Source organism: Alternaria hordeiaustralica, assembly GCF_023758085.1.
Source record: "Alternaria hordeiaustralica strain BMP 2776 chromosome Unknown scaffold_7, whole genome shotgun sequence".
In the NCBI taxonomy this organism is placed as follows: domain Eukaryota; kingdom Fungi; phylum Ascomycota; class Dothideomycetes; order Pleosporales; family Pleosporaceae; genus Alternaria; species Alternaria hordeiaustralica.
In genome coordinates, this window is record NW_026056779.1 from 1,069,399 (window position 1) to 1,093,872 (window position 24,474).

The window sequence follows — 24,474 nt, forward strand, 5'->3', positions numbered from 1 at the left end:
GTAGTGACCAGTCCAATTGCCCATCGCAATACCCACACTTCCTTAGTCGCCCTAATCCAGTCTCATAACGCGTCCAGCGCATGCACTACCATGACTTCCAAAGACGACAAGAAAGTCACCAAGACGCAAACTAACCGCCTACCTGCGCCTGCACTCTTTGTCGGGCCACCGTCACACAATGCCTCCAACACATCGCTGCACGAAGTCCGAACGCCTGCAAGGGCTCCTCTAGTCCGCCAGCGCTCACTCCTTTCTCCGGACAACAAGCGACCTCTTCCCCCCACGACCACCAACGATGGCGACCACCTTAGCCTCACTTCCACGAACCCCTCGGCGCCATTCCAACGGCGCCAAAGACAGCACAGCCAAGCCGCAGATGCCGAAGCATCGTCACGCGCAGAAGCGATATGGGCAGAGATGCAAAACACATTGGAGGAGGTTGAGCTGAGCGCTATCAAGGGCCCAGGCATGACTGTCTTCGGCTCTGAACACTCTCGAGCACTAGATGAGCTGCGAAAAGCGCAGATAGAACTTGCGAAAGCATGGGCGCGCTCGGAAGAAGATGAACAGACACCCGAACAACAGAAGAAGTCGCAGGACAGTAAAGCGAACGACTTGCAACCACAGAGTCTTGCAAATCACCCTCACGACGGAGCAGGGTCAGGGAAAGGAGAGAAGCTGTTCGACCGGATCAAGCTGGAGGAGGAAACAGAGAAGGACATCGAGCTGAGTCGGAAGAGGAGAGAAGAGAACGACCGATACTTTGAGAAAGTGAACAAGGGTGTGCAAGAAGTCGTTGTAAGACTGGAAGAGGTTGCAAAGGCAATGAGAGGGGTTGAGAGCGAGAGCAAAGAGATCTGGGGACACGGGAGTGAAGACAGTATGGACACTGCGAGCGTCACTTGAGACGACGCGCAGCCTGAGCGAGAATTATCCAGAAAACTATGCCCATAAACAGGCAGCGTGAATCCAGGCTGGCTTTCGAGTCTATTTCCATCGACTAGAAAGATGGAACACACGCTCTCGCGCTCCCTCGTCACATCGAGAAGATACACACGTCCTATGGAGGCATCTAGCAGAACCCACATGCGCGATTGAAGGGACGTCGGTTTGGTGGTGATATACGAACAGACTGAAGAGGCTGATGTGAGCCATTGGCAACAACAACAAAGAGTATCACGTGGAAACACATTTACTCACGCGTAATGGGACGTGCAATAGGTGGTATCTTGAGGTCGCTTCGCCGAGCAACATAGGTAGCGTGTCAGATTTAGTGTCACATTGATTAATGGCGGAGTTGAAAAAGAGAATGATGTCAGCAGACTCGAGACTGCGTGCCTTCTTTTGCGTGATCTGTATGTGTGAGATTAACGCTTTACCGCCTCTGTTTCGTACTCTTTATCCATTACGTTTACACACACACACACCGTCTACAAGAGATAGCGGTACTCCGGATTCAGATCGCCCATTTCGGTCTTCTCGTACTCCGTCAATCCTACATCCCTGACGCTCTTGTTCCTCTTTCGGTTCGAGAGACTGCACATGACAAAGTACGCGCAGCAACTTAGTGCACTGAGGCACACGAAGCCGATACTGATGGAATACCCTCGCGTATACTTTGGCGCGTCTGTCTTCAAGAATGAGTAGACAGCGATGATTCCACCAATGTTGCCTATTATGTTCGGTTAGCATTTGATACCTCAAATATTATATAAGAGGTTTCGAACTCACCGAATCCGACTTGCCATGCACTTCCTACAGCTCGACGGTGGTGACCACCCAAGTTCATATTGAACCAACATACAATGACCGGCATGGCGGTGTAGGCTCCCATGGCGACAAGGAAGAGCGCCCCATACTGCAGGTCATGGTTGTCGTGTACGGTAATAAGAATAGCGAATCCAGCGATGCAGACAGCAATGGGGAAGATGGTGAAAAGGAAGCGGTGTTTGAGCCTGTCCGAGAACCATGCGACAAGCATCGAGAAACCAAAAGCGGCAGCCCACGGAGGAACACTGTGCAGCTGTGTCTGGATCTTGGAGTAGCCATAGCTCTGGATGATGGTGGGAGAGAAGTAGGCGTATCCATAGGCAGGTACGATCAAGCCGAAGTACATGAGCCCGCCGATGAGGATCTTGGGGTCCTTGAACACATTCACAACGTCCTTGGCCTTGATAGGTCGTTCACGTGCGGAGCGTCCTTGGTCGATTTGAAGTCTGGCTTTTACAAACGCGCGTTCGGGTTCCGAGAGCCACTTCACTTCTTCCGGGAAGTTTGGGAGCAGGAAGAAGAAAGCGAACGAAACCAGAACAGTCAAGAGTCCTTCCAGGATGAAGATCCATCTACCAGGGTCAATAATTTGCAACACAAATGCACCGTCGAAACATACCTCCAGCCCTGATAACCGCGCATGCCATCCATCTTGCCAATCGCAGAAGCTAGCAGTCCACCGAAAGCTCCGGCCAGAGTCGTTGAACTGAAGAAGAACGAATACCGCTTCTGCGCCTCGTGTCTGCGGTACCACATACCAATCAAGTAAAAGGCACCCGGGAACATGCCTGTCTCGAACACACCAAGGAAGAATCGAGTCGCAAGCAGACCAGAGTAGTTTTGCACAAAGCCTTGCAGCATAGTAACGAGACCGAAACCAAACATGCAGATGCTGAGCCAGACGCGAGGTTTCATCTTTTTGAGGAGGACATTGGACGGGATCTCGAAGAGGATGTAGGGGACGAAGAAGATGACCAGAGCAGTGTTGTAGCGATTATCTCGTGCCAGATCAAGTTCCTCGCTGAGGCCAAAGACGTTCGCGTTTGCAATGTTGACACGGTCCAGGAAGGCCAGGAGATACATGATGCAGAGGAAGGGAATGACATGGAGGTCAATCTTGGTCACGAGTTTGGATTCCGTGGTATTGGGCGGACATGGGACAAGTGCCGGGTCGTCGTCGTAGGTATTGTCATAGTGAGGGATTGGATCGGTCTTGTCCACGTCCGGAGACGGCAAGTCTTCTGCGCATGATCAGCAAACTTCAACGACTCTGTATACATGGCAAGGAGCGTAGGGTGATGCAATTATGACCTGTGCGACATGAAGCTGACGATGAGCTTGCAGCTGACAAGATGCGTCAAGCATTCCGCGGGAGTCATCGGGGCCAGCTTAGCAGAATGCGGCGACTTACTCTCTTTCCTTCCGAACATGACGACGGTTGGTGAGCTTGACTCTATCCGCCTGGGTAGTTGCCTAGTGGTCGGGAGTAGGTCCGATGCCAAATTCACACTTGCATGGCACTTGCAGAGGCGGGAGCGAAGGCAATATATCCTGGACAGCGGACAGTGAAATGGAGTCACAGCGAAGGCCGAGGTCGCTGGTACCCTAGCACAATTCTGACCACTCTCGCATCGTCGACGCTCGCCAACCCCGCATCTCTGGCTTTGGCTGTTTGCCCATGCATGCGTAAGCGATGGAGTTCCTCATTAGGAAGCTGCGCTGCCGGTCGCCAGCGCGAAGTCACGGGTACCCAAGGACATGGCGCAAACACGGCGTGCAACTAATCGTCGACCGCTCGGCTTTGGAACAAGCAAAAAGACAGGCGACATTGGCCGGCTCAAACCTGCTGGAAAAGGACCGTAAGCGTGCGCCTCGCGTGTGATGTAACCATGTGATCAGCAGTGTGGCGCCGGGCCTAAAGGGAAAAGATGCGTCGGCACGTATTGATGCGGAATAGCAAGCGCGCATCTTTCCGCATGGCATTGTCGGAACAGTTGCAGAACTCCACCTGCAGACGTAGTTGTTGCCAGGGACAGTCTGGGCTGATGTCAACTGGGGACTGTCGACATGGTGGTGAAGGGCGTGTCGGCGGTCGCTGAGCAAAGGCCAGATTTTATATCCGAAGGGCCAACCTTGTAGTTTTGGTTTGGTCGGGCAAGCTGGTTCGGCAGCCGACATCAACTCAAGCCTGGGCGCGCGGAAGTCTCAGCGTCGTCCACACTCCTTTCCCTGTGCCTCCTCTCCTTCAGCCTCTCGACCCTGCACTCTCAATCTCGCCATCCTCCCAGCACCGCATGCCAGGCCCGACCCACGACGTGGAAGTGTGACTGCGAGCGACCCGTTACCCGTCGACGATACCCCGAGCGGCTGGCCTGCTGACCCGAGATGGTGAATGCCAAATATGTCGCCTTTACCGTCAACAAGCAGACTCCCTTCTTGCAGACGCCAGACCAGGCCTATGCCACCGTAATCAACTGCCGGCGGCCAGGCGGGAAGCGCGCGGGGCTGGCGCACGAGGTGCGATCCCACAATGTGCCGCTGGCCATGGTCGAAGGCAGTCTGAAGCGCAAGCGGGGCGACGAGTCCAGGAAGGACTCTGAGCACGCCGCCAACCCGGCCGCCTCTTTCGGAAACGATGCGACTCCACTCACTGCGGCACCGGCCCGTCCACTGCTTAACCAGCAGTGGCAGCAGCGCAAGCCGACGAGGTTACGGAGGGGCAAGATCCTGTCCAAAGGCGTCGACCTGGACTGCTGGTTCATCATATTGTCCTACTCGGACCCTGCGCAGCTGCTCGAGATGCGTAGCAAGATTGCCTCATGCTACCGGTTTTTGCGGGATAACCCCATGCTCTGGAAGCATAGCAGGGTTTACTATTACGGAACCGACATGCCGGACCCACCTCCAGGTCTCACCGAGTTCCAGTTCGCCCACTTGCGCCATGGGCATGGCTGTATGGACTGCGGCGCCCCAAACACTCGCAAGACCTTCTGGGCCTTCCTGCGCCGCATGTGCAAAGACTGTCTCAACACCCAAGTCATCAGGGAATACGATGCTGTTGCCCAGCTGAGAGGTCCAAACGGCGAAGACGTATCCTATATCCGCGCTGCCTTGCCCAGTGGCATCTTCGATTCATGGGGTAACTTTGTCGGCGTGGGACCAGCGAGTACGCATGCGCTGAAGACCATCTACTTACGGTCAGACGTGCAGAAGCTCGTTGCCGAGTTCCACAAGGAATCCAATGAGAGAGACCCCAACACAGAAGAGACGGCTACATGGTGGACTGAATGGCTTGCCGACAAGGCTAAGAAGGTAGAAGAGCGCCAGATGTTTGCAAAGAAGATGGAACAGTGGGAAGAGATGCAACGCACGGCTAGAACTTCTGACTACACTGCAAAGAAGTTACGGCGCAAGAACTTCTTCAAGGAAAAGGCGTCCCAGCTCGATCCACCCATCAGTATCAAAGAGCTAGAAGCGTGTCCGGCATACAAGCGTGCCATTACCATCCCCAAAGACCCCAACAGCACCTCCTGGGATCTTCTCAAGCCCAAGATCGTAAAGGAAGCCGCCGAGAATGCGGCCAAGAGAAACATGGAAGAATCGCGGCCGGCAACAGCATCGACGTCCGGCATCTCTACGCCTACCGGCAGCTTGGACGGTTACCCGCACACGCAGCCGTATCTCGGCATGATCATGGGTATGCCTCCGCACAATGGCATGTACTGATCACATTTCTTTAAGAGTTCACGCTGGGACGAGTAATACGCGAGAAAGCTAATGTTTCGGGTAATGATTGCATTAATGTCATGGCACTGGAGTTGGAAATTTGGTATGGCTTCTGGCTTCTTCACGCACACAAACCCAAGTGAGCATTTCTTTGCAAGGCGTTTATCAAGACTGGGAACTGCATTGAAGGACAAGGGATAGCAGGCGTTAACTGTACTGGCTTCTTTTTCATTACCGATACGTATCGTACACCCTGGATATAATTGAATCGAAATTATGCTTGACAAATACCTGCGCCGAGGACAGTGAGGTACCACAGCTAGATCGATAAAACTGCCTCTTCGAGCGATGCACCCACTTTTGTCGTTCACGCCGCTCATCGGAGGACAACGGCATGTGGGCATGGCACGAGTCATTTCCGGCGGCTTAGTACACGAAAGCTCTGGTTGGCCACCATGTCCTACCCAGAATGACAAGCAGCGACGAGACACCAGATATCGTTTGTAACACCACGTGTCGAGCGTGGCGATATTCACTGCTAAGGATATCAGACAAAGTTGCCGCAGAGCCTCATCAGGTACCCCTCATCTCGCTCGCTGGCCTGCGTCGATCGACGCCACCACAGCGAATCACAGAGCGTGGAAGTCGGCTTATGCACGAGGACAAAGCCCAGCCCTGCGCAGCTACAAAACCACGGGTCTCCCTGCCTGATAGTCTCAAACTCGAAACCGTCATCTGCTAGAAGCGTGGATTATATAACCCAATCGGCGGAAATGGCTTCACGATCGGAAAAGTGTCGCGGCGGCATCAGATATCGTAATCCCAAGGGTCCAGACGATTATGCCCCGTAATGCGTCTGATTGGTGCAGAGGCTATCAAAGTGGGTCGATGCCGTTGTTTCCAGAAAGATTGTCGCCATCTGAGTCCGAGGCAACGAAACATTATCTTTAAAAGCTTTCCCGTGCCTACGCCCTATTCGCGTTTGTGTTTTCACTCTCTTTGACCTTCCTGCCTTTGTGCTACTGTCAATTGACTTTTTAAGAGGCAAACTGCTCCACAGGTAGCCTATCAACAGACATCCATCTGTTGCACAAATTATCCTGCTCGGCCGACTCGATCTCCCATCCACCGTCTGCACAATGGCATCTGCCTCGCGAAACTTCTCTCGCGCCCTGCGCACCGCCGCTCCCTCGTTCCGCACCACCTCGACCCGCTCCTCTGCCCGCTTCGTCGCGCCCACACAGAACGCCTTCCGCAACCAACGACGCGGATACGCTTCTCAGGAAGATGGACCAGACAAGCATGAGGGCAACCCAACTGGTCTAGCCTGGGGCGCTGGCGCTCTCCTCGTCGGTGCTGGTGTATACGGCCTCTACACATACAAGCCAGAGTTGTTCGGCCAGACCAACAGCAGGAAGATCTTCACACCCAGGTTTGAGGACTACCAGAAGGTCTACAACCACATCGCCAAGAGGCTTGAGGAGCACGATGACTACGATGATGGTAGCTACGGCCCCGTTCTCCTCCGCCTTGCATGGCACGCCTCGGGAACGTGAGTATTCTGCTTTCTTGTCCATCAGACACATGAACTGACAGACAACAGCTTCGACAAGATGACGGGAACCGGTGGTTCCAACGGCGCTACCATGCGATTCGCCCCCGAAGGTGACCACGGCGCCAACGCTGGTCTCAAGGCCGCCCGCGACTTCCTCGAGCCCGTCAAGGAGGCCTTCCCATGGATCACCTACTCCGATCTGTGGATCCTCGCCGGTGTCTGCGCCATCCAAGAGATGCAGGGCCCCAAGATCCCATACCGCGCTGGCCGCACCGACCGCGACGTCTCCTTCTGCACACCCGACGGCCGTCTGCCCGACGCCAGCAAGGACTCTAGCCACATCCGCGCCATCTTCGGCCGCATGGGTTTCGACGACCGCGCCATGGTCGCCCTTTCCGGTGCACACGCCCTGGGTCGCTGCCACACCGACCGCTCTGGCTTCGACGGCCCCTGGACCTTCTCTCCCACCACCCTGACCAACGACTACTACAAGCTCCTTGTCGAGGAGAAGTGGGCATGGAAGAAGTGGAACGGCCCCAAACAGTTCGAGGATGTCAAGACCAAGAGCTTGATGATGCTGCCCACTGATATGGAGCTTGTTAAGGACAAGAGCTTCAGGAAGTACACCGACCTGTACGCCAAGGACAACGACGCTTTCTTCAAGGACTTTTCCGAGAGCGTCATGACTCTGTTTGAGCTCGGTGTACCGTTCCAGCAGCCTGAGGACCAGCGCTACGTTTTCAAGAGCTCGTTCGACTAAGTCTGTGCGAGATTGGGAGAGAAGCATTGGGGGTTACTTTGAATCAGAGATATCCATCTAGACTATTAGACCGTTGCTTTAGTTAAAGGCAGCATGCGCTAGATCACTTTTGGAGGTTATACATTTATTGTTACATGCTTTGTAGACTTTGGAAATACAGTATACGAACAAGACGTTGTGAACATCGTCCCTCTCCGTCGTGTTTTGGGAATTTGGCTGAGTTGCGTTGTGACGATGGACGTAGATGAGAGAAAATTCACTTCAACTGAAGCTACCCCATATACCGCGACTCATGTGGCAGCTGGCATGCCCATATTGCGTAGATAGTCTGTAGCTTCCAAACCATCATAGTTGCTTGCGCTCAGGCCATTGGAGTGAGGTTTTTCTCCCTCGAACACGCATCGGCCTGCACACTCAGTCACTCTTCAGCGCAACAGCAAGTTGTGCCGTCTTCTTCTTCCAGTACGCCTGATGTTCCTTTTCAATCTCACGCATGTCACTCAATTCTTGCCTGCCCAGTTCTTTCACCTTCTTGTCTAGGTTTTCGATGTCATCATCAGGGAGCCTTGTTGGAAGAGGCAGGGTGTCCTTGCGATACCTCGAGGGCTGGTATATGAACTTTGGAAACATGGTCGTTGGAATGACGGCGTTTTTGTCACGGACGTTTGTTGATATCTCTTCTTCGAGGAAGGTAACGCGCTTCCGGTTGGTACGAGACTTGTCCTGTGCTGGAGAACTCTCGTGCTCGGAAACGAAGAGCGTGGATTCGGCGTCAGTGACTTTCGATGGCGAAGATGAAACAGGTAAGACCGATCCGTCCGATGGCTGCTTGGTAAATAGCATATCTTCCATAGCCTCCTTGCCTAGACATGCCGCTCCTAGCTTCCAGATCTCGCCGAGAACAACCTCCCACTCCTTCTGCAACTTCGCTAGTTTGGCCGTCTCTTTAGTGATCAACTCATCGTAGTGGATCATGCGAGTCTCAAGTGTCTGATCAAGACGTACACTCTTTCCCTCACTGTCAGTGCGCCTAAGTGATAGGGTGAACTGAGAGATGGGTTGGTAGAGCTGAGTGGCTAGGCGCTCGTACTTTGCTGGGGCAGAAATCTTGAGGGGCGAGCTAATGAGGTCCTGTTGGTTACTGTTGCGAGTAACGGTCTGCAGGGTACTTTCGTAGAGGGTATGAAGAAGCTTTTCCAGGGTCTTGTTGATCCTGGAAGAAGCTGTCTTGTAGAGATGGCGACGGTACTTATCGCTGGCATCTGTGCAGTATGATATTAGCGGTCTGCGCTCAGCACATGAGAGAGCTTAGCTGTACCTTTGAATTCTACGCCTAGAGGATGCATGTTCGAAGAACTCTTTCTCACTACTCTCTTCTCTACGCTTGAGTGAGACCCGGCGCTCAGCAATGTGGTAGCGTCAGCATCGTCCCTGGTGAACCTGGAGTTGCTGATATTCGTCTGACGTGTGAGGTTGCCTTGTTCCCTGAAAGCACCCTGGTTCCTGAAAACGGCAGCAGCGGATACCGTCTTCTTCGCCGGTGGGCCAATGTTGCCGCGCGCCCGCAGTTCAGGTACGTTGCGCTCGACCTCCATTCAAGCTACCTGTGTTTGGGGGTGTCGAGGACGCGTTGCGAGTACTGAAAGAGGTGAAGTCGAGCTTTGGTGCAGACGCAAAGCTTGTGGGTTGTTCCGGCTCCGTTGAGGAAGGCGCGTGGTGACAACGGAAAGAGCACTCATATTAGCCACATCATAGAAGGGCAGGAATTGGTTATTTCCCCTTCAAATAGTGTGTGATTTGAAGTATATCAGGCATCCCAGCCATGAAGTTCATGCGTGTCTTGCTCTTCGTATGTATACATATAGTTGTTACACGGGTGACAGAAGCTGGCTAGACATTCGCAACCAAAGCGATAATGTATGGCATAAATTCCATGCGCCTCTTCTATTCGCCGTTGTATTATCTACCTCTTAGGGTGCCTGTCCCTCGGCTGGCACAACTACACCCTTCTCTTCCAGCATCTTTGCAAGCGATCCATCTTGATGCATCGACATCAGGATGTCACAGCCACCGACAAACTCCTTGTCAACGTATAGTTGCGGTATGGTCGGCCACTCGGAGTATTCTTTGATACCTTTTCGAATTTGTCAGCATGTAATGCCCCGTTGCCCATCCTGCAGCCACCCGAAATGCGCCGCAGGCTCGAGTCCTACGGCCAGGTGGCCAAACCTGCGGGGAAACCGTGAAAACGTACCTTGCCTCAGATCCTGGTCTTCCAGCACGTTGAAGGCTGTGAACTTCTCCGGATCTACACCTTGCATGCCCAAAATCTGTATGCTGGCTCTCGAGAAGCCGCATTGTGGTGTCTCTGGTGTACCCTTCATGAACAGGACAACAGGCGATGATGCGACAGCCTTGTCGATGGCAGACCGGACTTCATCGGAGAGTAATCGTGCTTGGAACGGTGTGAGGAATCGTGCCGAGGGGATGGGTCGAGCTGTGCTGGCACGGGTGGCGGCTCGGAAAGCCTGGTGGCTGTCAGATTGAATTGATAATTAGACGTACATTTCAGGAGCTTACCGAGGGAATTGCGCGTCTTGCAAACATCATGAGTGGTTGGAGTGGTGCAGGGAAGAAGTTCGGGTGACGCGATCACCTCCGCTGTTCGCCGCACCCGAAGTTTTGGATGAGGTCACAACGCCAAGGCCGCTGAATCACCAACCTCCCATTCGTCCGTTCTCACTTTGGCTTCATTCACGAAATGTCAGCTCACTAACGACTATCTATACACTGGGGCTTCGCGATGGCCCATAATCCTAAAGCTAGACTCACGGTGCATGTTAACCAACGCCTTTAGACCTCAGCGAACGTAGACACTACTATCGCCATAATGAAGTCCGTCGCTTCAACTTCCATTAGGTGGTCTGCATCACACTGTTCGTTCCAAAAGAGGGCATGCCTCAGACAGGCTACAAGACCTCGTGATGCGTCTCATATCTGGAAAGACAAAATCCGACCTTCCTTTGTGCGCATGAGCGAAACGGTATACAAGCTACGAGCTGTCATTTGGAAACCTCGTTCCCATGGCAAATATTGGCAATCGAGGCTGCTAGCATCGAACTTGATCTACTTGTTCTATACTCAGTTTGCTAATCTCACGACGCCTATGTGTGTTAGCAGTGTGTGACCGGCAGATCACGCCTTTTACTCACCTGCGATTGTCAACTGCTATGCATATCTGAGGAATACGGTCACTCGATAAGCTTGTCTAAGTATATCAACAGTGAGTGTGGCCTCCCAGCGTTCGATAAGATTATTGCCAAGCTCACCCGAACCTGATTCGTAGGCCTCTACCACCCTCATCCTCACATGGTTTTTCATCCCATGCGTCTTTGTCCCCGGCAGGACTCCTCTGCAACATCATGGTCTTCCCATTGGCTCCGCGACAGTGGAAACATCATACAATATGACTTCGGCGGAGCAAAGCTCGCATACATTCCTCAGCATACCATCAATCAAGTTGCCTCCGACGAGAACATCAGAGCTGTCATCTCGTTCGACGATAGCCTCAGTGACTGTAGCTCCGACACCAAAAATGGCCTTATCACCAAGATTATCCTATCAGGGAGACGAGTATTTGTCATCTGCATTCTGGGCAAGATCTCAATGAAGTATCTCCGGGTGTTGCTCGAAGAAGATCATGTTACGGACTCTGAACTTCCTATAGCAGAGAAGAGGATCACCTCAGGATTTGCAAATTCACCTTACCTCCTCGCAAGCTTCCTCCGCGCCCAATTTCGACTGGAGGGTCTATCTCAGATGCCAACACAGGGACGATTTCATCAGCAAATCGATGAAGCCCACACTGTCCCTATCTCCGTCAAAAGTAGTCTATACGATAGCCTACAGTCGCACGTCTACGAGATGCAGATCATGTTTCCGGGGACTAATTCTCCTTTACCCCCAGGCCAAGATCTCGTCATCAAGAAAGCATGTTCATATGCAACCAAATGCGTTACGGAGCGCAAATTCCTCCAAGCGCTTGCCAACAACGATATCTCACATCCACATATTGTGACTTCCTACACTGGTTTTTGGTTCAGGACAGCACAGTACGTCGTCAGCGAGCGCGGCTCAGGAAACCTTTTGAAGTTCATGACGAAGTATACTGACGGCGCTCAAGCGCGTCTTAACTACGACTGGGTTGTTCATCAGTTCATGGGCCTCGCAGACGCTCTCGCAAAGATACACGGGCCTACTACGAAAGGTAATACTGGGTTTTACCGCAACATCAATCTCGACAATATCCTTGTTTTCGCCAAGAACGATCTGAACCTGCAAGACAGCACTCTGAAGTTCTGCGGCTGGGGCTATGCAAGAATGACTGATGGAGAACGGAATGAAGAGACGAGTGAAGCATCATGTGAACAAGCAAGCGACGAGTCGATTATTGGAGCCTACAACGAACACAAACCGTCGGGGGTCATTCGTGGCTGGAACATCGCAGTGTCTCGTGACATCAGGTGCTTAGGGCTGGCCTTTCTCGAAGTACTCGTATGTTCCACGAGGGTGAGGTCAAGATGAGTGACTTCGTGAAGCAGCACCGATACCGTTGGATTGATGCTCCTCCAGGAGGGATTGCACGTACCGTCCAGCAGAAGATGAAAGAGATTGGCGATAGAGGTGCTGAGTGGAAGACTCTGGTCGATATCATCGGCCAAATGCTACAGGTGGACGTGGTGAATACTAGCAGAGCAAGTGATGTAGTCACTGCCCTGGGCAGCCTCTTAAACACTTAGTAGGTCGAGAACTCTTGGAAATGCGTTTATGAAGCTCACTCAAAGATCAAGCACTTTTATGGTGAGTCTCATTCCGTTCATTCTGCGATGTTTCCTTTGTTCGTGCAGCTCTAGTTTACGGGAATGGCAGGTTCACAAATTCTCAATTTCAACACTATACCCTCCACATTATCTTAACTCTTGTGATCAATACGCCCGTCAACTTCTTTCCTGTCATGTGGATATTATGCTCTATGATCACGAGCCTCCCGCATGTCACATAAACAATACTGCAACGAAATACCACCTTCAATTGCGTTGTCAGACACTCATTCACCCACAAACAACAATCACTTCAGATTCATGTGAGCTCACCATGAGTGCAGACTTGGTGTTTGGTGATTGTTGAACAACAGAGGTCATAAAGAAGCCCACTGAATGCTACGCATATCCTCTCCAATACCTCATTCCTTGTTCTATCGCACCACTCCTGTTTCATTATGGGAAAGCCTCTAAAGGACTACAATGATATAATGGCAGCGTGTAGGACCCGGCTGGTCACCAACACTACCACCGCAAAATTCGGCGACAAGACATTCGAATTCTTTCCGTTGACAACCATTCGGCAAGTCGCTTCTGCAGGCAGCGTCAGTGGTATTTTCCACTTCTCCGGGCTGGACACCGACACGGTGTACGAACTGAAGAATAGGATCCGGTCAGGCGGTGAGCGTTTGTTTGCTCTCGCTATATACTGCGGTCTCTCGCCACCTGACGTACTCTTCGTCTTGACAACCCACAATGATGATGCCCTTCCTTTCTCGCCAAAAGACTGGCTTGGGGTGACCGAAGAACAATCAGACTCGGTCTACAGTACTATTTGCGACGCACAACATCTCTTTACTGTCCCTGAACTTCAAGAATCTCAATACAGGACCGATCTCACGGGTCATGCCATTCCGATCGAATTCAACAGAGGTGTCAACCCCGACGTTGGCGAAGGTTCCGGAGGGAAAGTCTACAAAGCCAGAATCCACAACAGCTGTGCTTCCTTTTTACGAGAGTCCCAGGGCGCCCACGACTGGTCTAGATATCTTGCACTCAAAGTCAGCAAATTTCGGGAAGACGCCGAGCGGGAATGCGATTTCCTCGAGACTTTGGCCCGATCTCCAGGCTCACACGAGCATATCACTACATTCTACACTGGCTTCGTATTCGAGAAGAAGGTATACCTCATCGCGGAGCTAGCGGATGGCAATTTGGACGATTTTATGGCGAAGCACCCTGAACGCCGAGCTGTCAAAGATCTGGATCGCGAGTGGCTTTTGGCACAGCTCCGGGGCCTTGCGAGTGCTCTAGAGGTTCTTCACGGTCAAATGACATACCACCATCACGATATCAAGCCTGCCAACATCCTAGTATTCAACGATCCTGCCGCTAACGTGAAACACAGATTGAAGTTCACCGACTTCGGCTCCGCAGGCTTTGCCGGGTGTATCGATGCGACCGGACGTAGTGCAAAATCGAAGATCAAAGGTAACACACCAACGCTACCACCGGAGACGTACAAGAACGGGTCAAGCTCTCGCCCACATGATGTTTGGTCGCTAGGATGTGTCTTCCTCGACATTTTGGTGTGGTATTGGAAAGGCTGGGAATATCTGAAGGAGTTTCGTTCCGAGGTGGAGGAAGAGAGCGTAGCTTGGTGCTATTACACTGTAGAGGATGGGAATGTGACGAGAACTGAGGCAGTTTCGGCTGCTCTAGATGAGCTTGGGCCAACTGAAGCGGAACTCGTTTGCGTCATACAAGACATGCTAGGAATCGACCCAGGTTGTCGACCGAACGCAGCCAGTGTGTGGGAGAGACTGGGCCCGATAGATTAGCAGTTACATAGGCTCGGATACCCAGCTGAGAAGGAATTTTCAAATCCTTGACATGTAGTCTTGTTGCTGTTCCGCGTTTTGATCTATTTGAAATGTTCCAGAGGAAAAGTATCTTTGAGAGGCAGCTTCCACGTTTTCGCTTGTCGAAGGAGCTTAACCTTAAGATACAAGTAGGCTGACCGTATGACGCGGTGCGTCTGAGAATCACCACCTAGGCATGCCCGGGCTACTTATCTTATGCTAGAATTGTCGATCGAGCTAGTTCCGAACGGATCAGACTAGTCCATGCAGCGTACAGCAACCAACAATGTGGCGTATGTACACCCAGACAAAAGTAATGGCATCCTTTCTGAGACCGCACAACAAACCTTTTGACTAATTAGGCGTGTGTGAGGTTAGTTGTTTTTACTCCACAGAGATGAGATAGCCTTGGGTAATTCGGTGGGGCTCGTGGCACCAGTAACTGTTTCAACGGCGAAAGCGTGCGTAGTGGTAAGAGCCGCACATGAAAGGATGCTCGATTCGTGTCATGCTCAAAACACGAAAACAGAGCTTTCAGAGATTGTGCCATGCGGATTATCGATTGCCTGTGGTTGCTGAACCCTAAAAAGCTGCGTCGTTCATGAGGTACGCTGGAAGGTCGTCTACTTGGTGGCCACGCGCAAATATATTCCTTTGACCGGAAAATTGCAGTACGGCTGATGTTCTAAGGCGTCCCGTTCATGTTTGAACTTCGTTGTATTTATCCGTTCTGATATCTGGACAAGACCGGACGGCTGAAGAATAACGAAGTGAATCAATCAATCTGCTTCACCTCGTAGCAGCGGTTGATAGGTATCTCGCCGAAACTGCGCGAAGACCCGAAGAGCAGCGACCCCTCTCGCTGCCTCCATACTGGCCTGAACGTATTCCCGGCCTTCGTGACGTCCCGATCGCGAGAAACCAGTCTCATGATGAGCTAGTCATCAGATATCGACGATGTAATGCTCCAGCAGGTGGGGTGGACCTAGGTTGCACTGCATTTTGGTGTCGGAAAATCCAAACCCGACGTTGACGAGGCGATCGAGGTCTCGTTAGACCGTCTGCACCTACGCCTCCTCCAGGTTGCCGGCTAAAGTGTAGTGATGAAACGGAGCCTCAACTGGTGCCGAGCCTAATGTTGGTATATTGCGGTACTGCCCTTTGATGACATGTTGAGCTGCGTGTAGGAAACATGATGCCGATGCTGTCCACGGAGGTTGTCGATAGCTGTAGTGGATGCACAGTTTTCTGGTCGATGCCTGGGTAATAACAGCACTTGTGCGAATTTCCTGCTCTTTCCGAGAGGTTGCGGGCACAGGTCTCTACACGAGATACGCCGGTGGCCCATTACTCCACTACTCTCGAGCGCGGGATGCCGCTCATGGTAAAGCCGGTAGGGCTGAAGTTTGCGATGCGACGCCTCCACTGTATTGCGGGTGCAGCCTCGTGCAGTTCCAGAGCCAGCCTCGCACAAGCGGTGCGCCTATAGGGAGTACCGATATACGCCTATCCGAGTACCAAGCTCGTATCTGTGGTGTTGTTGCTGGGCATTTCAAGCCTCGAGGCGTAGATATGGTATTCGGTTGTCGCCTCAGGCCTTGGATGTCACTACGACAGACGCTACCCCCCATTCTCCACCAATCCCCACAGATTCGCGTCAGCAATAGACGAAGGCGATGGAGGTGATATACTTGGCGCACGAATACCTTGACTGATGGCAAATCAAGTGATTGGTGCGAAATTGGCGGCTTTTGCGACGGTATGGCGAGTCTACGGATAAATTCGAGCTCCAGCTATCGGCGAGCGCACCACGGTGCCCGCGCTGGTCCGTTCACTATCCTACTGCCCCGAGCAAGCAACGCCTAGTGGCCTTCCTAACGGCATATTCACCGTCCAGCCATAGGACGGCTTTAGAGCCAACAGACGCGCGGGTTTTACGGAAGCTTGGTGCTTCCACCTGCTCTTGACATGGTACTATCTCACTATCTTCAAACCTCACACACATCGCGATTAAATCCAGACCTGGTCCTGCATCCCACCACCCCACGGATGAATCTACAGCGCTCAGTCTGAGACGTCTGTATTTCTCCAGACACAGCCCCCACCACCGCCTCATACTTTTCGACGTTTCGGAAATGGTAGCGACGGTTGCCGGAGTCCGCCAGTTGTATACCGCCCGTCGCATTCTCGCCGAGATCCAGCATCGCATCAACGGCTTCAACACGTACGGTTAACACTACTAAGCAGAACAGCGCACAACTCTACTCACCCATGGCCACCATGGTGCAAACCGGGAGCGTGACCACCTCCCGTCTCAAGGAAGGCGCGGTCATAGACGTGCAGGAGATCCCGAACGGCGCCCGGCCGGCGCTGCTGATCCTGCATAATGAAGGCGAGGAGGACATTGTAGGCATCTTTGCGGATGTCCTGGGCCAGAAGTGGGAGTCGGCGACATCCATGGACGAAGCGCTGGCAGGACCACGGGAGACGGTTTACGGGCTAAGCAGCGGGCTGGCCAAAACGCAACTGGACGCTTGGGACCGCTCTAGGTTGTTGATCAACACACATCGAGTGGACGGCGGTCATGAACTGGACGAGAGCATCACCGATCGATGCGACTACGAATACCTCTACACGCGCGCGCCCTTTTTCCGTCGCGACGTGTCGCGATACCTCTCTTTTGTCCTCGGCCAGATCGGGCCCCACCGCGACCTCACCAAGAAGGCGCGCACGACGCTGATATCGACGACGTTCCCCGATGTGCACGCTGCACTTCCCAATCTTGACATTCTGTCGGTCGGCGCGGACGCCATCGAGATCCGAGTCGACCTGCTGGAGGAGCCCCTACCAGATGGAACGGTCAGCAAGATACCCAGCTTGAAGTATGTCGGCGAGCAGGTCATGGTGCTGCGTCAACGCACGGAGCTGCCAATCATCTTCACTACGAGGTGCACCAAGGAAAATGGCCGGTTCCCCATGGACGACCCCTCCCTGTTCTACCGATACCTTGCGCGCGCGATACAATGGGGTTGCGAATACATTGATGTGGAATTGTGGCTGCCAGAGGAGATTAGGAGGAAGCTGGCCGAGAACAAGGCGTGCACCAAGATCATCTCGGCGTTCCACGACTTTTCGGGCAGCTTCAAGTGGACCTCGCCTGAAACACAGCGCCTGTTCGAGATGGGAGCGGTGTACGGGGACATTGTCAAGATGTACGCACTGGTCAATTCGATGCAGGAGAACTACGAGCTGGAATATTTCCGGTCGACTATTCAAGCCAAGTATCCTCATCCTCCCTTCTCTGGCCTCAATATGGGCCCCATGGGCCAGCTATCAAGGACGCTGAACAAAATATTCACTCCGATTACTCATCCACTGTTACCCATGATTGCGGCGCCTGGCCAACTAAGCGCAGCCGAAATTAACGCAGCGCTCCACACAATGGGCCAGATGCCTAAGCAGGACATCTACGGCATCGGCAGTTTTCGATCAACGTCGCAAGCCATGTTCTTTGAGAAGTGTTTCAACGAGCTTAGTCTGCCGCATTCGTTCGGTTTTGCAGAAAGAGCTCCGAAGGCTTCGATTGAGCACATCCTCCGACGCAACAACTTTGGCGGTGCCTACATCAACCCGCCGTTGGCAGCCTCGGCGCCGTACCTGCCTTCCCTTTCGAATGCTGCTCGGGCCATCGGACAAGTTGATACAGTGTTAGTGCCTCCCGGGACCGGCAACGCCTCCTTCATAGGAGACAACACGCGGTGGAAGGGTATACGTGCGACACTGACTCGCGATTTTGTCCCATCTGCGTACAGTGGACAGGCAGCATTGCTGCTCGCCAGTAACGAGGCTGATGCGTCGGCGTCGATATTCGCACTGAAAAATCTAGGGATCGGGCCTATATATACCATAGGGTTCAAGTCCCACGGGCCCTTATCTACTGACGTGTCACCGGTACGATCGGTAGAGGATGTGAAGCGCCTGCAGCAGCCATTCGTTATCATCTCGGCTCTGCCTGCTGAGAAGTCGCTACTGGTGGTGCCCCTGCTGAAGCACTACAGGGTTGGCGGAAGGAATGGAAGCCCCAACGGACATGGGTGCACAGGAACGAAGGCTGCAGGCAAGGTGTTCGTCGACTTGGCCAGTGGACCCCGAAAGGCCGACCCGCTGGCAATCGCGACGTCGGCGGGATGGACAGCGTATGGCATTGCGGACGTCTCAGCGTGGACGACGGTTGAAACGATCCGGAAGCTCGTGGGGCAGAACGTGTGTTATGACTTTGTGCGTCTGGCGTCCGGAAGGGGGCATTTTTAAATCAGCAATTAGCAATTCGCAATGTACATTTGATGATTGATACGTCTTCACATGCGGCGTGACAGGAGCGAGGCAGCCGTGGCACCAGGGATGGCGGGTGGCTCTTGATGACGGGCGACGGGGCCCTCGTGGAAGCTGTAACCGGGGACGGGGCAGCAGCTAGGACTAGGGCGGGGCACGTGATTGGGCGGCGGGCGATACCCCAGATTTTCTAGAACACATTGGTGCAGTCCGGCGCTACAGGCTGCAGCTACGCCGAGACGAGCTGGGTGCGTGCGACGGGCGCAATCTACGTGCCAAATTGCCAGTAGCTGCATGGCTGAGAACCGAGGCACGGTGCGCCGTCTGGGACGGCATGCGATGGGCGATTTCCTGACGTGCGGCTAGCCTCTTACCCCAGTGGCCTCATGATGGCCGTGTTTTTGACTGCTCGACTCGGCCCAACGGTTCCAAGCCTCGCGCCTCTGCATGGGCTGCTCTACCGCGCATGGCTAGATACCCCGAGATCGTCGTCACGCGTCCAAAGCTCCCCAGCGGTTCCATCACTACCTCTTCCTAGTCACTGCACACGCTGAGTCGCATCCGAGTGGGCGCGCACTCCCGCCAGAGCAAGCCTCGCCGTCCGCGCACCCCCTGCCTGTCTCCACTGCCATAGGCCTTAATTTGAACCTACATCTCACGCCGTGCTGGGGCGTGCTTTCTTCTTCCTACCGTCCAGTTCGCCATCATCAAGATCACTTGCAGCCAGAGAATGCTTCTGGTCCACTGCCCTGTAGCGTCGCCATGTCCACCGAAGTTTCCCAGTCACTGGCCGCAATGGCAAGGCCCCAGATTGGCATCGACCGACTACCCGCCCGCCGCGTCTCCAACGAGCCCCGCGAGGCCATGAACTGCAAAAGCTGTCGAAAGCGAAAGGTGGTGCTTGTCTGCTTTTTTCGTCGTCCCCACGTGCTGACCCAAATTCAAGATCAAGTGCAATCGCACACGGCCGACCTGTGAAGCCTGTCAAGTGTTCAACTGCCCGTGTATATACGGTATGCTCCACCCGCAACACTACGCGAGTGCATCCAAACATGGACTGACAGCCACTTCCAGACGCTGTTCCCAAGAAGAGAGGCCCCAAGACCGACGTTCTCGAGGCCCTCTTGAAACGTGTCGACGGCCTGGAAAAGCGCTTGGTTTCCGAAGGCAAGAGCGATGACCCAACCGAGTCCGACCCCACCTCCCAGGACAGCACCACCTCAGCCGACGTCAAACGAAAAGATCTCGCATCCTCACAATCGCCGCACGCGTCCACGCCCCGTCGCGCGAGTGGCACCAACCATGCAAACCAGTTGATGTCGCCCATCGAGCCAAGGTACCTACTAGCAGCCTGCCATTATCGCCCCTGCACATTGCTAACAGCATCTAGTATACAGTCCCCGACCCTGGCTCCCGACCTACTTCTAGACACCTATTTCGCCAGAATCCATGGAAAGCCCTACTACATCCTGGACGAGTCGACCACGAGACAGCGACTGCAGGCCAATCAGCTTCCCGGCCACTTAGCCTATGCTATTTACGCCGTGAGTGCCAGGTACGATTCGCCCATCCCTGAGTATTCTTGATCACAATTAATATATGTACCCCAGATATGCACCCCACTTCGGAGGATACAGCTCTGCAGTGCGCATCGGGCAAGAGTATGCCCGTCGCGCTCGGCTGGAACTCGAGATAGATGAGCCCTCTATCGAAACCTTGCAGACGCTCATGCTCCTCTCGCAAGCAAGCTTCCAGCTGGGCAAAGGCAAGAAGACCTTCATGCTACTAAGTACGGAGTCACTACTGTCTACACTTTGCGCAAGACTGACTCCGCTCTCAAGATTCTGCCATCAGCATGGCCTTTGCGCTCGATCTGCATCGCGAACTACCGACCGGCATCAAGGTCACACCCGCCGAACGCGAAGGACGACGCCGGCTCTTCTGGTCATGTTACCTCATGGACCGCTTCGCTGCAACCGGCTCTAAGCGACCCTCGTTAATTGCGGATGAATCGATTGTGCTACGATTACCGAGCTGGCAGCTGCACTCTGGCGCAATGCTAATAGACGGAGACTACTTTCCAAACGGATGCAATTTGCAGTTCATGGGCGGCACTGGAAAAGGTGGACAAGGAAGCATGGGTATGCTCATTGGCATAGCTCGCATCCTGGGTATAACAAACCGCTACCTTGCAGCGGGTGGTGTTAAAGGCGACTCACATTTCCCTTGGCACTCATTATCCAACCTATCCAAAATTCGCCAAGAGCTCGACATATGGGCATCGGAGACGCAGGACACTTTCACCTCTATCGAAGCTCTCTTTGGCCAACCCGACAGCACCATACTTGTTCTCAGCAAGTTGGTCTACCATCTTATACATTGCCTCATCTACCGGCCTTTCCTCCCTGTGGACCTGGCTGAGCTGTCCGGGACCTCGCAGCACCAACCCTGGCAAATAGAAGCGACCAACTTATGCTTTCTTCATGCCAACGCAATTGCCGAACTCGCCGAGATAGGAAGGGCCTCCTCCATTATAGATTGGCCAGCTTTTGTCGGCTATTGTATATGCACGGCTGGCACCATACATGTACATGGAGCACATTACCCAGGAAGAGAAGGAGAAGTTTTCTCTGTGAGTGCAGAGTTCCTGTCTCGAGAGATGCAGCAGCTATCCGAGCTTCGTTTTGTTTGGGCTGGGGCCCAGCACCAGCGCGACACGCTGCAAACCATCTACGGATGTCACACAGAGCTAGTCCAGTCGTTGGCGAGCAATCCCATGCGCTATGCTCCGGTCTTCCAACTTGAGGATTTCTTCGACAGATATCCGGGCCAGGTCTTCGACGGAGCGCACATTACGTTTATGGACATTGCGGTCGAATCCATTCAAGAAGGGTAGAGAGCCAAACCCTTCCCTATATGTTCATAACGCTAATAAACTAGTAGCCTTGCCACTTTTAACATCGAACAACGGAACAACATGTACATGACCAGCGGCGTCATCGGGAACGCTCAGGGCTACCAAAAGCATTCCGCACCCTCACAACAACCACAATACTCCAACGCACACCCGAACAAGAGAAGGAGAGCCACGACTTCATCCTCGAAACCCCAGGCCCAATCACAAGCCATCCCCCCAACACCCACATCAGCCACTCATCCTCCCACTGTCCATACTCACCGACCGTCGGATGCTGGTACCTCGGAGTCAAACTCGAACCCAAGCCCGGGAGACTCTAGGACACATCCTAATGACTCCGGTGCACGACCTTACACCCCACCATTGCCAAATAACTCCCTAAATCCACCGAATGCTAACGGTGGCGGACTTGCTCTTCCATTCTCGCCGAACTTCTCGTTTTCCCCACTGCCGCAGTTTGCGAGTCTGGCGCCATCACCGGTATCGCGTGCAGCGAACCTCCACCAAAACCAGGATAACAACCATGCAATTCATTTCGACCCTATGCTGAGCATGCCGACGCCGTACGAGCAGCACCCGACCCCCGGCGCAGGGAGCACATCGGGCACATCGGTGCACACAGACCCTGACAGCAAGGACCCTTTCCTCAGCTTGCTGGAACAACTTGCCGAGAACGAAGTCAGCAGGGGCGGTCCAAGCGAGCTGGACTTTTTCTTGAGCGGACAGAGCACCTGAGCTTACTGCCGCTTGCGCCGAAATCAAGGCGGCGAAGTATGAACTCCCGCAATATCACAGCGGAACCGCGGAACGACCGTGCCACGATCATCACAAGGGTTCAAATTTGGTTGTGTCTTCATTTCACAGTACATTTTGTAGTAGCTTCGAGAGCTATCATTTACGGCTCATCATCGACCGGCTTGGTCCGGTCCGGGGTCTTGCAACCAAAACCAGCGCGGCGCAAAACAGAAGGAGTCGGAATACAGGAAGGCTAGCTTCACAGCCTAGGATCTACGGAAAACGAATGTCACGGCCGCCATATGTAAAAATGTATAATATCATCAATAACAATTGAGCAGGTGCTCTCAGAAGAGCAATCGATAGCAGTAAGTGCCGTCAGCTCCACATGGATCAGACAATCGTCAAACGAGTACCACCACCTTGCGGACAAGGTACCGTTGGTTTCCTTAGACGCCCACACCAGAACCCTAGTGTCGGCGTCGAAGTGGAGGCCCGTATTGAGTGCTGTGTGTCATGACGGAGAGCGGCCTCGGTGCCTTTATCGGCAGCTCAGCCGCTAGAGTGCGGAAGCAGGCCATATCGAGTCAAGGTGCAGGGTGACGGCTTGGTGTTCGCGTTGACGCTAAGCATACCCCGGTTCGATGCGCATTAGCGGTGTATCTCGCATACGAGTAACCCGGGGTTCGGCGCTGTCATGGGGGATCTCCAAACACTCGTACTCCAGGGACCTGCCTTGCTTGGGTGAGATGGTCATGAATAGCATCAGATCAAAACACACCACCTCCTTTCTAACTGTCTAGAACACTGATTGACACGGAGCGGTGAGTCCGTAGCATGATTCTGGACGCTCGACGCAGGCACGAGGTGTCTGTGCTATGCAGGTCATAGCCGTTTTGGCCCTCCCCTCCGCCGCACTACAGCAGAGCAAATGTCTCCACACCGTGGCTTGCAAAAGTGTGTGCGCTTGTAAAGTGCGAATCCGGGGAGCATCGAATCCTTCGTGACGTTAACGCGGAGAACGCGCTTCCGGTGCCTAATGTGCCTACCGACAAAAAATAACGTTTAGGTGCGATGAATCGTCGTCACCGCCGAACCACGTTCTGGAAGGCACAAACTACCATTCACGTGGGCGGAAAGGCGTTCGCGCCACAGGAGACAGCTGCTAGGAACCAGGTTGCTGGCAAAACTCTAAGTGGTGGAACCGAGATTCTCCGCTTTACAGCATCGCGGCACCTACTGCAGGGTCCATTAACGAACGAGAATGATGATATTGTTGGAACGTCAGCAAAGCTCATTTCCTGTCACAAGTCATTTCGTGTATAGAAGGTGTGCTGGCTAGCTAGTAGCGTAGTTGCGATAGGTTGCAAATGTGGGTCCGATGGTGCCGGTGGTAATGCACGGTGAAGATTCGGACAGCATGCTAGATGATAGGAAGCCACCCCGCGAAAAGCTCCAAGCGAAGGCGGGGAGGACCCGTTGGTCCTTTGCTGTCAATGCAGGGCTGCCAGGGCTGAGCGGCAAATGAAGTGGGAAATGAGCTTGTGATGAGAATTGGCAAACTCGCATGATCCAGTCGCTAGCGATTGCAGTTTTGACCCCTTGCTCACAGCTGCAACATCCTTTACGCCAACCTGAGAACACGGGTGGAACGGCGCAGGCAAGATTAGTCGGAATCAGTATCGGCAGTAGTATCACTCAGAGGCATATGGGAGCGCGGGGGACAACAAATGAGTATTGATTCGAACAGACACCTATAGGCCTTGTGCGAAAGGATATCAAGAATTTACTGAACAACTATGGGAGGTGGCTTTTACATATACCTGCTGATACGGATCCGAATCGGATCTTGTTGGATCTCGACTGTGGTAGGCTACTTGGTGAGCTGCGAGGTCGAATCGTTACGATACACAACACGATACAAGATACTTTCTACCCACTGAAAGGCTCACAAACGTATAGACATAGATTGAGTGAGGATGAAATGTGTGGGCTGT

The 24,474-nt window shown here is 53.3% G+C and overlaps 10 protein-coding genes across 10 annotated transcripts; 7 read left to right on the top strand and 3 right to left on the bottom strand.

The window, feature by feature from the left end:
* Nucleotides 1-90: 90 nt before the first annotated feature.
* J4E84_004777 (uncharacterized protein) lies at nucleotides 91-906 on the top strand (the record flags this gene model as incomplete). Its single annotated transcript, XM_049387380.1, has 1 exon — nucleotides 91-906. The coding sequence occupies one exon, from the start codon at nucleotides 91-93 to the stop codon at nucleotides 904-906; it is 816 nt and encodes a 271-aa protein (XP_049245153.1).
* Nucleotides 907-1,430: 524 nt separating this feature from the next.
* Nucleotides 1,431-3,200, bottom strand: J4E84_004778 (uncharacterized protein; the record flags this gene model as incomplete). The annotated part of the gene is made up of 4 exons (XM_049387381.1): nucleotides 1,431-1,672; nucleotides 1,732-2,342; nucleotides 2,390-3,011; nucleotides 3,182-3,200. The coding sequence occupies 4 exons, from the start codon at nucleotides 3,198-3,200 to the stop codon at nucleotides 1,431-1,433; spliced, it is 1,494 nt and encodes a 497-aa protein (XP_049245154.1).
* A 955-nt stretch (nucleotides 3,201-4,155) lies between these two features.
* On the top strand, nucleotides 4,156-5,496 carry J4E84_004779 (uncharacterized protein; the record flags this gene model as incomplete). Its single annotated transcript, XM_049387382.1, has 1 exon — nucleotides 4,156-5,496. The coding sequence occupies one exon, from the start codon at nucleotides 4,156-4,158 to the stop codon at nucleotides 5,494-5,496; it is 1,341 nt and encodes a 446-aa protein (XP_049245155.1).
* Nucleotides 5,497-6,635: 1,139 nt separating this feature from the next.
* Nucleotides 6,636-7,811, top strand: CCP1 (heme peroxidase; the record flags this gene model as incomplete). Its single annotated transcript, XM_049387383.1, has 2 exons — nucleotides 6,636-7,048; nucleotides 7,100-7,811. 2 exons carry the CDS (start codon nucleotides 6,636-6,638, stop codon nucleotides 7,809-7,811), a joined length of 1,125 nt encoding a protein of 374 aa, XP_049245156.1.
* A 414-nt stretch (nucleotides 7,812-8,225) lies between these two features.
* J4E84_004781 (uncharacterized protein) lies at nucleotides 8,226-9,406 on the bottom strand (the record flags this gene model as incomplete). The annotated part of the gene is made up of 2 exons (XM_049387384.1): nucleotides 8,226-9,073; nucleotides 9,130-9,406. The coding sequence occupies 2 exons, from the start codon at nucleotides 9,404-9,406 to the stop codon at nucleotides 8,226-8,228; spliced, it is 1,125 nt and encodes a 374-aa protein (XP_049245157.1).
* A 375-nt stretch (nucleotides 9,407-9,781) lies between these two features.
* On the bottom strand, nucleotides 9,782-10,418 carry GRX5 (monothiol glutaredoxin grx5; the record flags this gene model as incomplete). The annotated part of the gene is made up of 3 exons (XM_049387385.1): nucleotides 9,782-9,945; nucleotides 10,066-10,339; nucleotides 10,392-10,418. 3 exons carry the CDS (start codon nucleotides 10,416-10,418, stop codon nucleotides 9,782-9,784), a joined length of 465 nt encoding a protein of 154 aa, XP_049245158.1.
* A 777-nt stretch (nucleotides 10,419-11,195) lies between these two features.
* On the top strand, nucleotides 11,196-12,610 carry J4E84_004783 (uncharacterized protein; the record flags this gene model as incomplete). The annotated part of the gene is made up of 2 exons (XM_049387386.1): nucleotides 11,196-12,365; nucleotides 12,467-12,610. 2 exons carry the CDS (start codon nucleotides 11,196-11,198, stop codon nucleotides 12,608-12,610), a joined length of 1,314 nt encoding a protein of 437 aa, XP_049245159.1.
* Nucleotides 12,611-13,089: 479 nt separating this feature from the next.
* On the top strand, nucleotides 13,090-14,472 carry J4E84_004784 (uncharacterized protein; the record flags this gene model as incomplete). Its single annotated transcript, XM_049387387.1, has 1 exon — nucleotides 13,090-14,472. The coding sequence occupies one exon, from the start codon at nucleotides 13,090-13,092 to the stop codon at nucleotides 14,470-14,472; it is 1,383 nt and encodes a 460-aa protein (XP_049245160.1).
* A 2,301-nt stretch (nucleotides 14,473-16,773) lies between these two features.
* On the top strand, nucleotides 16,774-18,804 carry J4E84_004785 (uncharacterized protein; the record flags this gene model as incomplete). Its single annotated transcript, XM_049387388.1, has 1 exon — nucleotides 16,774-18,804. One exon carries the CDS (start codon nucleotides 16,774-16,776, stop codon nucleotides 18,802-18,804), a length of 2,031 nt encoding a protein of 676 aa, XP_049245161.1.
* A 783-nt stretch (nucleotides 18,805-19,587) lies between these two features.
* On the top strand, nucleotides 19,588-22,477 carry J4E84_004786 (uncharacterized protein; the record flags this gene model as incomplete). The annotated part of the gene is made up of 7 exons (XM_049387389.1): nucleotides 19,588-19,719; nucleotides 19,772-19,838; nucleotides 19,900-20,161; nucleotides 20,216-20,380; nucleotides 20,436-20,614; nucleotides 20,667-21,717; nucleotides 21,769-22,477. 7 exons carry the CDS (start codon nucleotides 19,588-19,590, stop codon nucleotides 22,475-22,477), a joined length of 2,565 nt encoding a protein of 854 aa, XP_049245162.1.
* Between the last annotated feature and the right edge of the window lie 1,997 nt (nucleotides 22,478-24,474).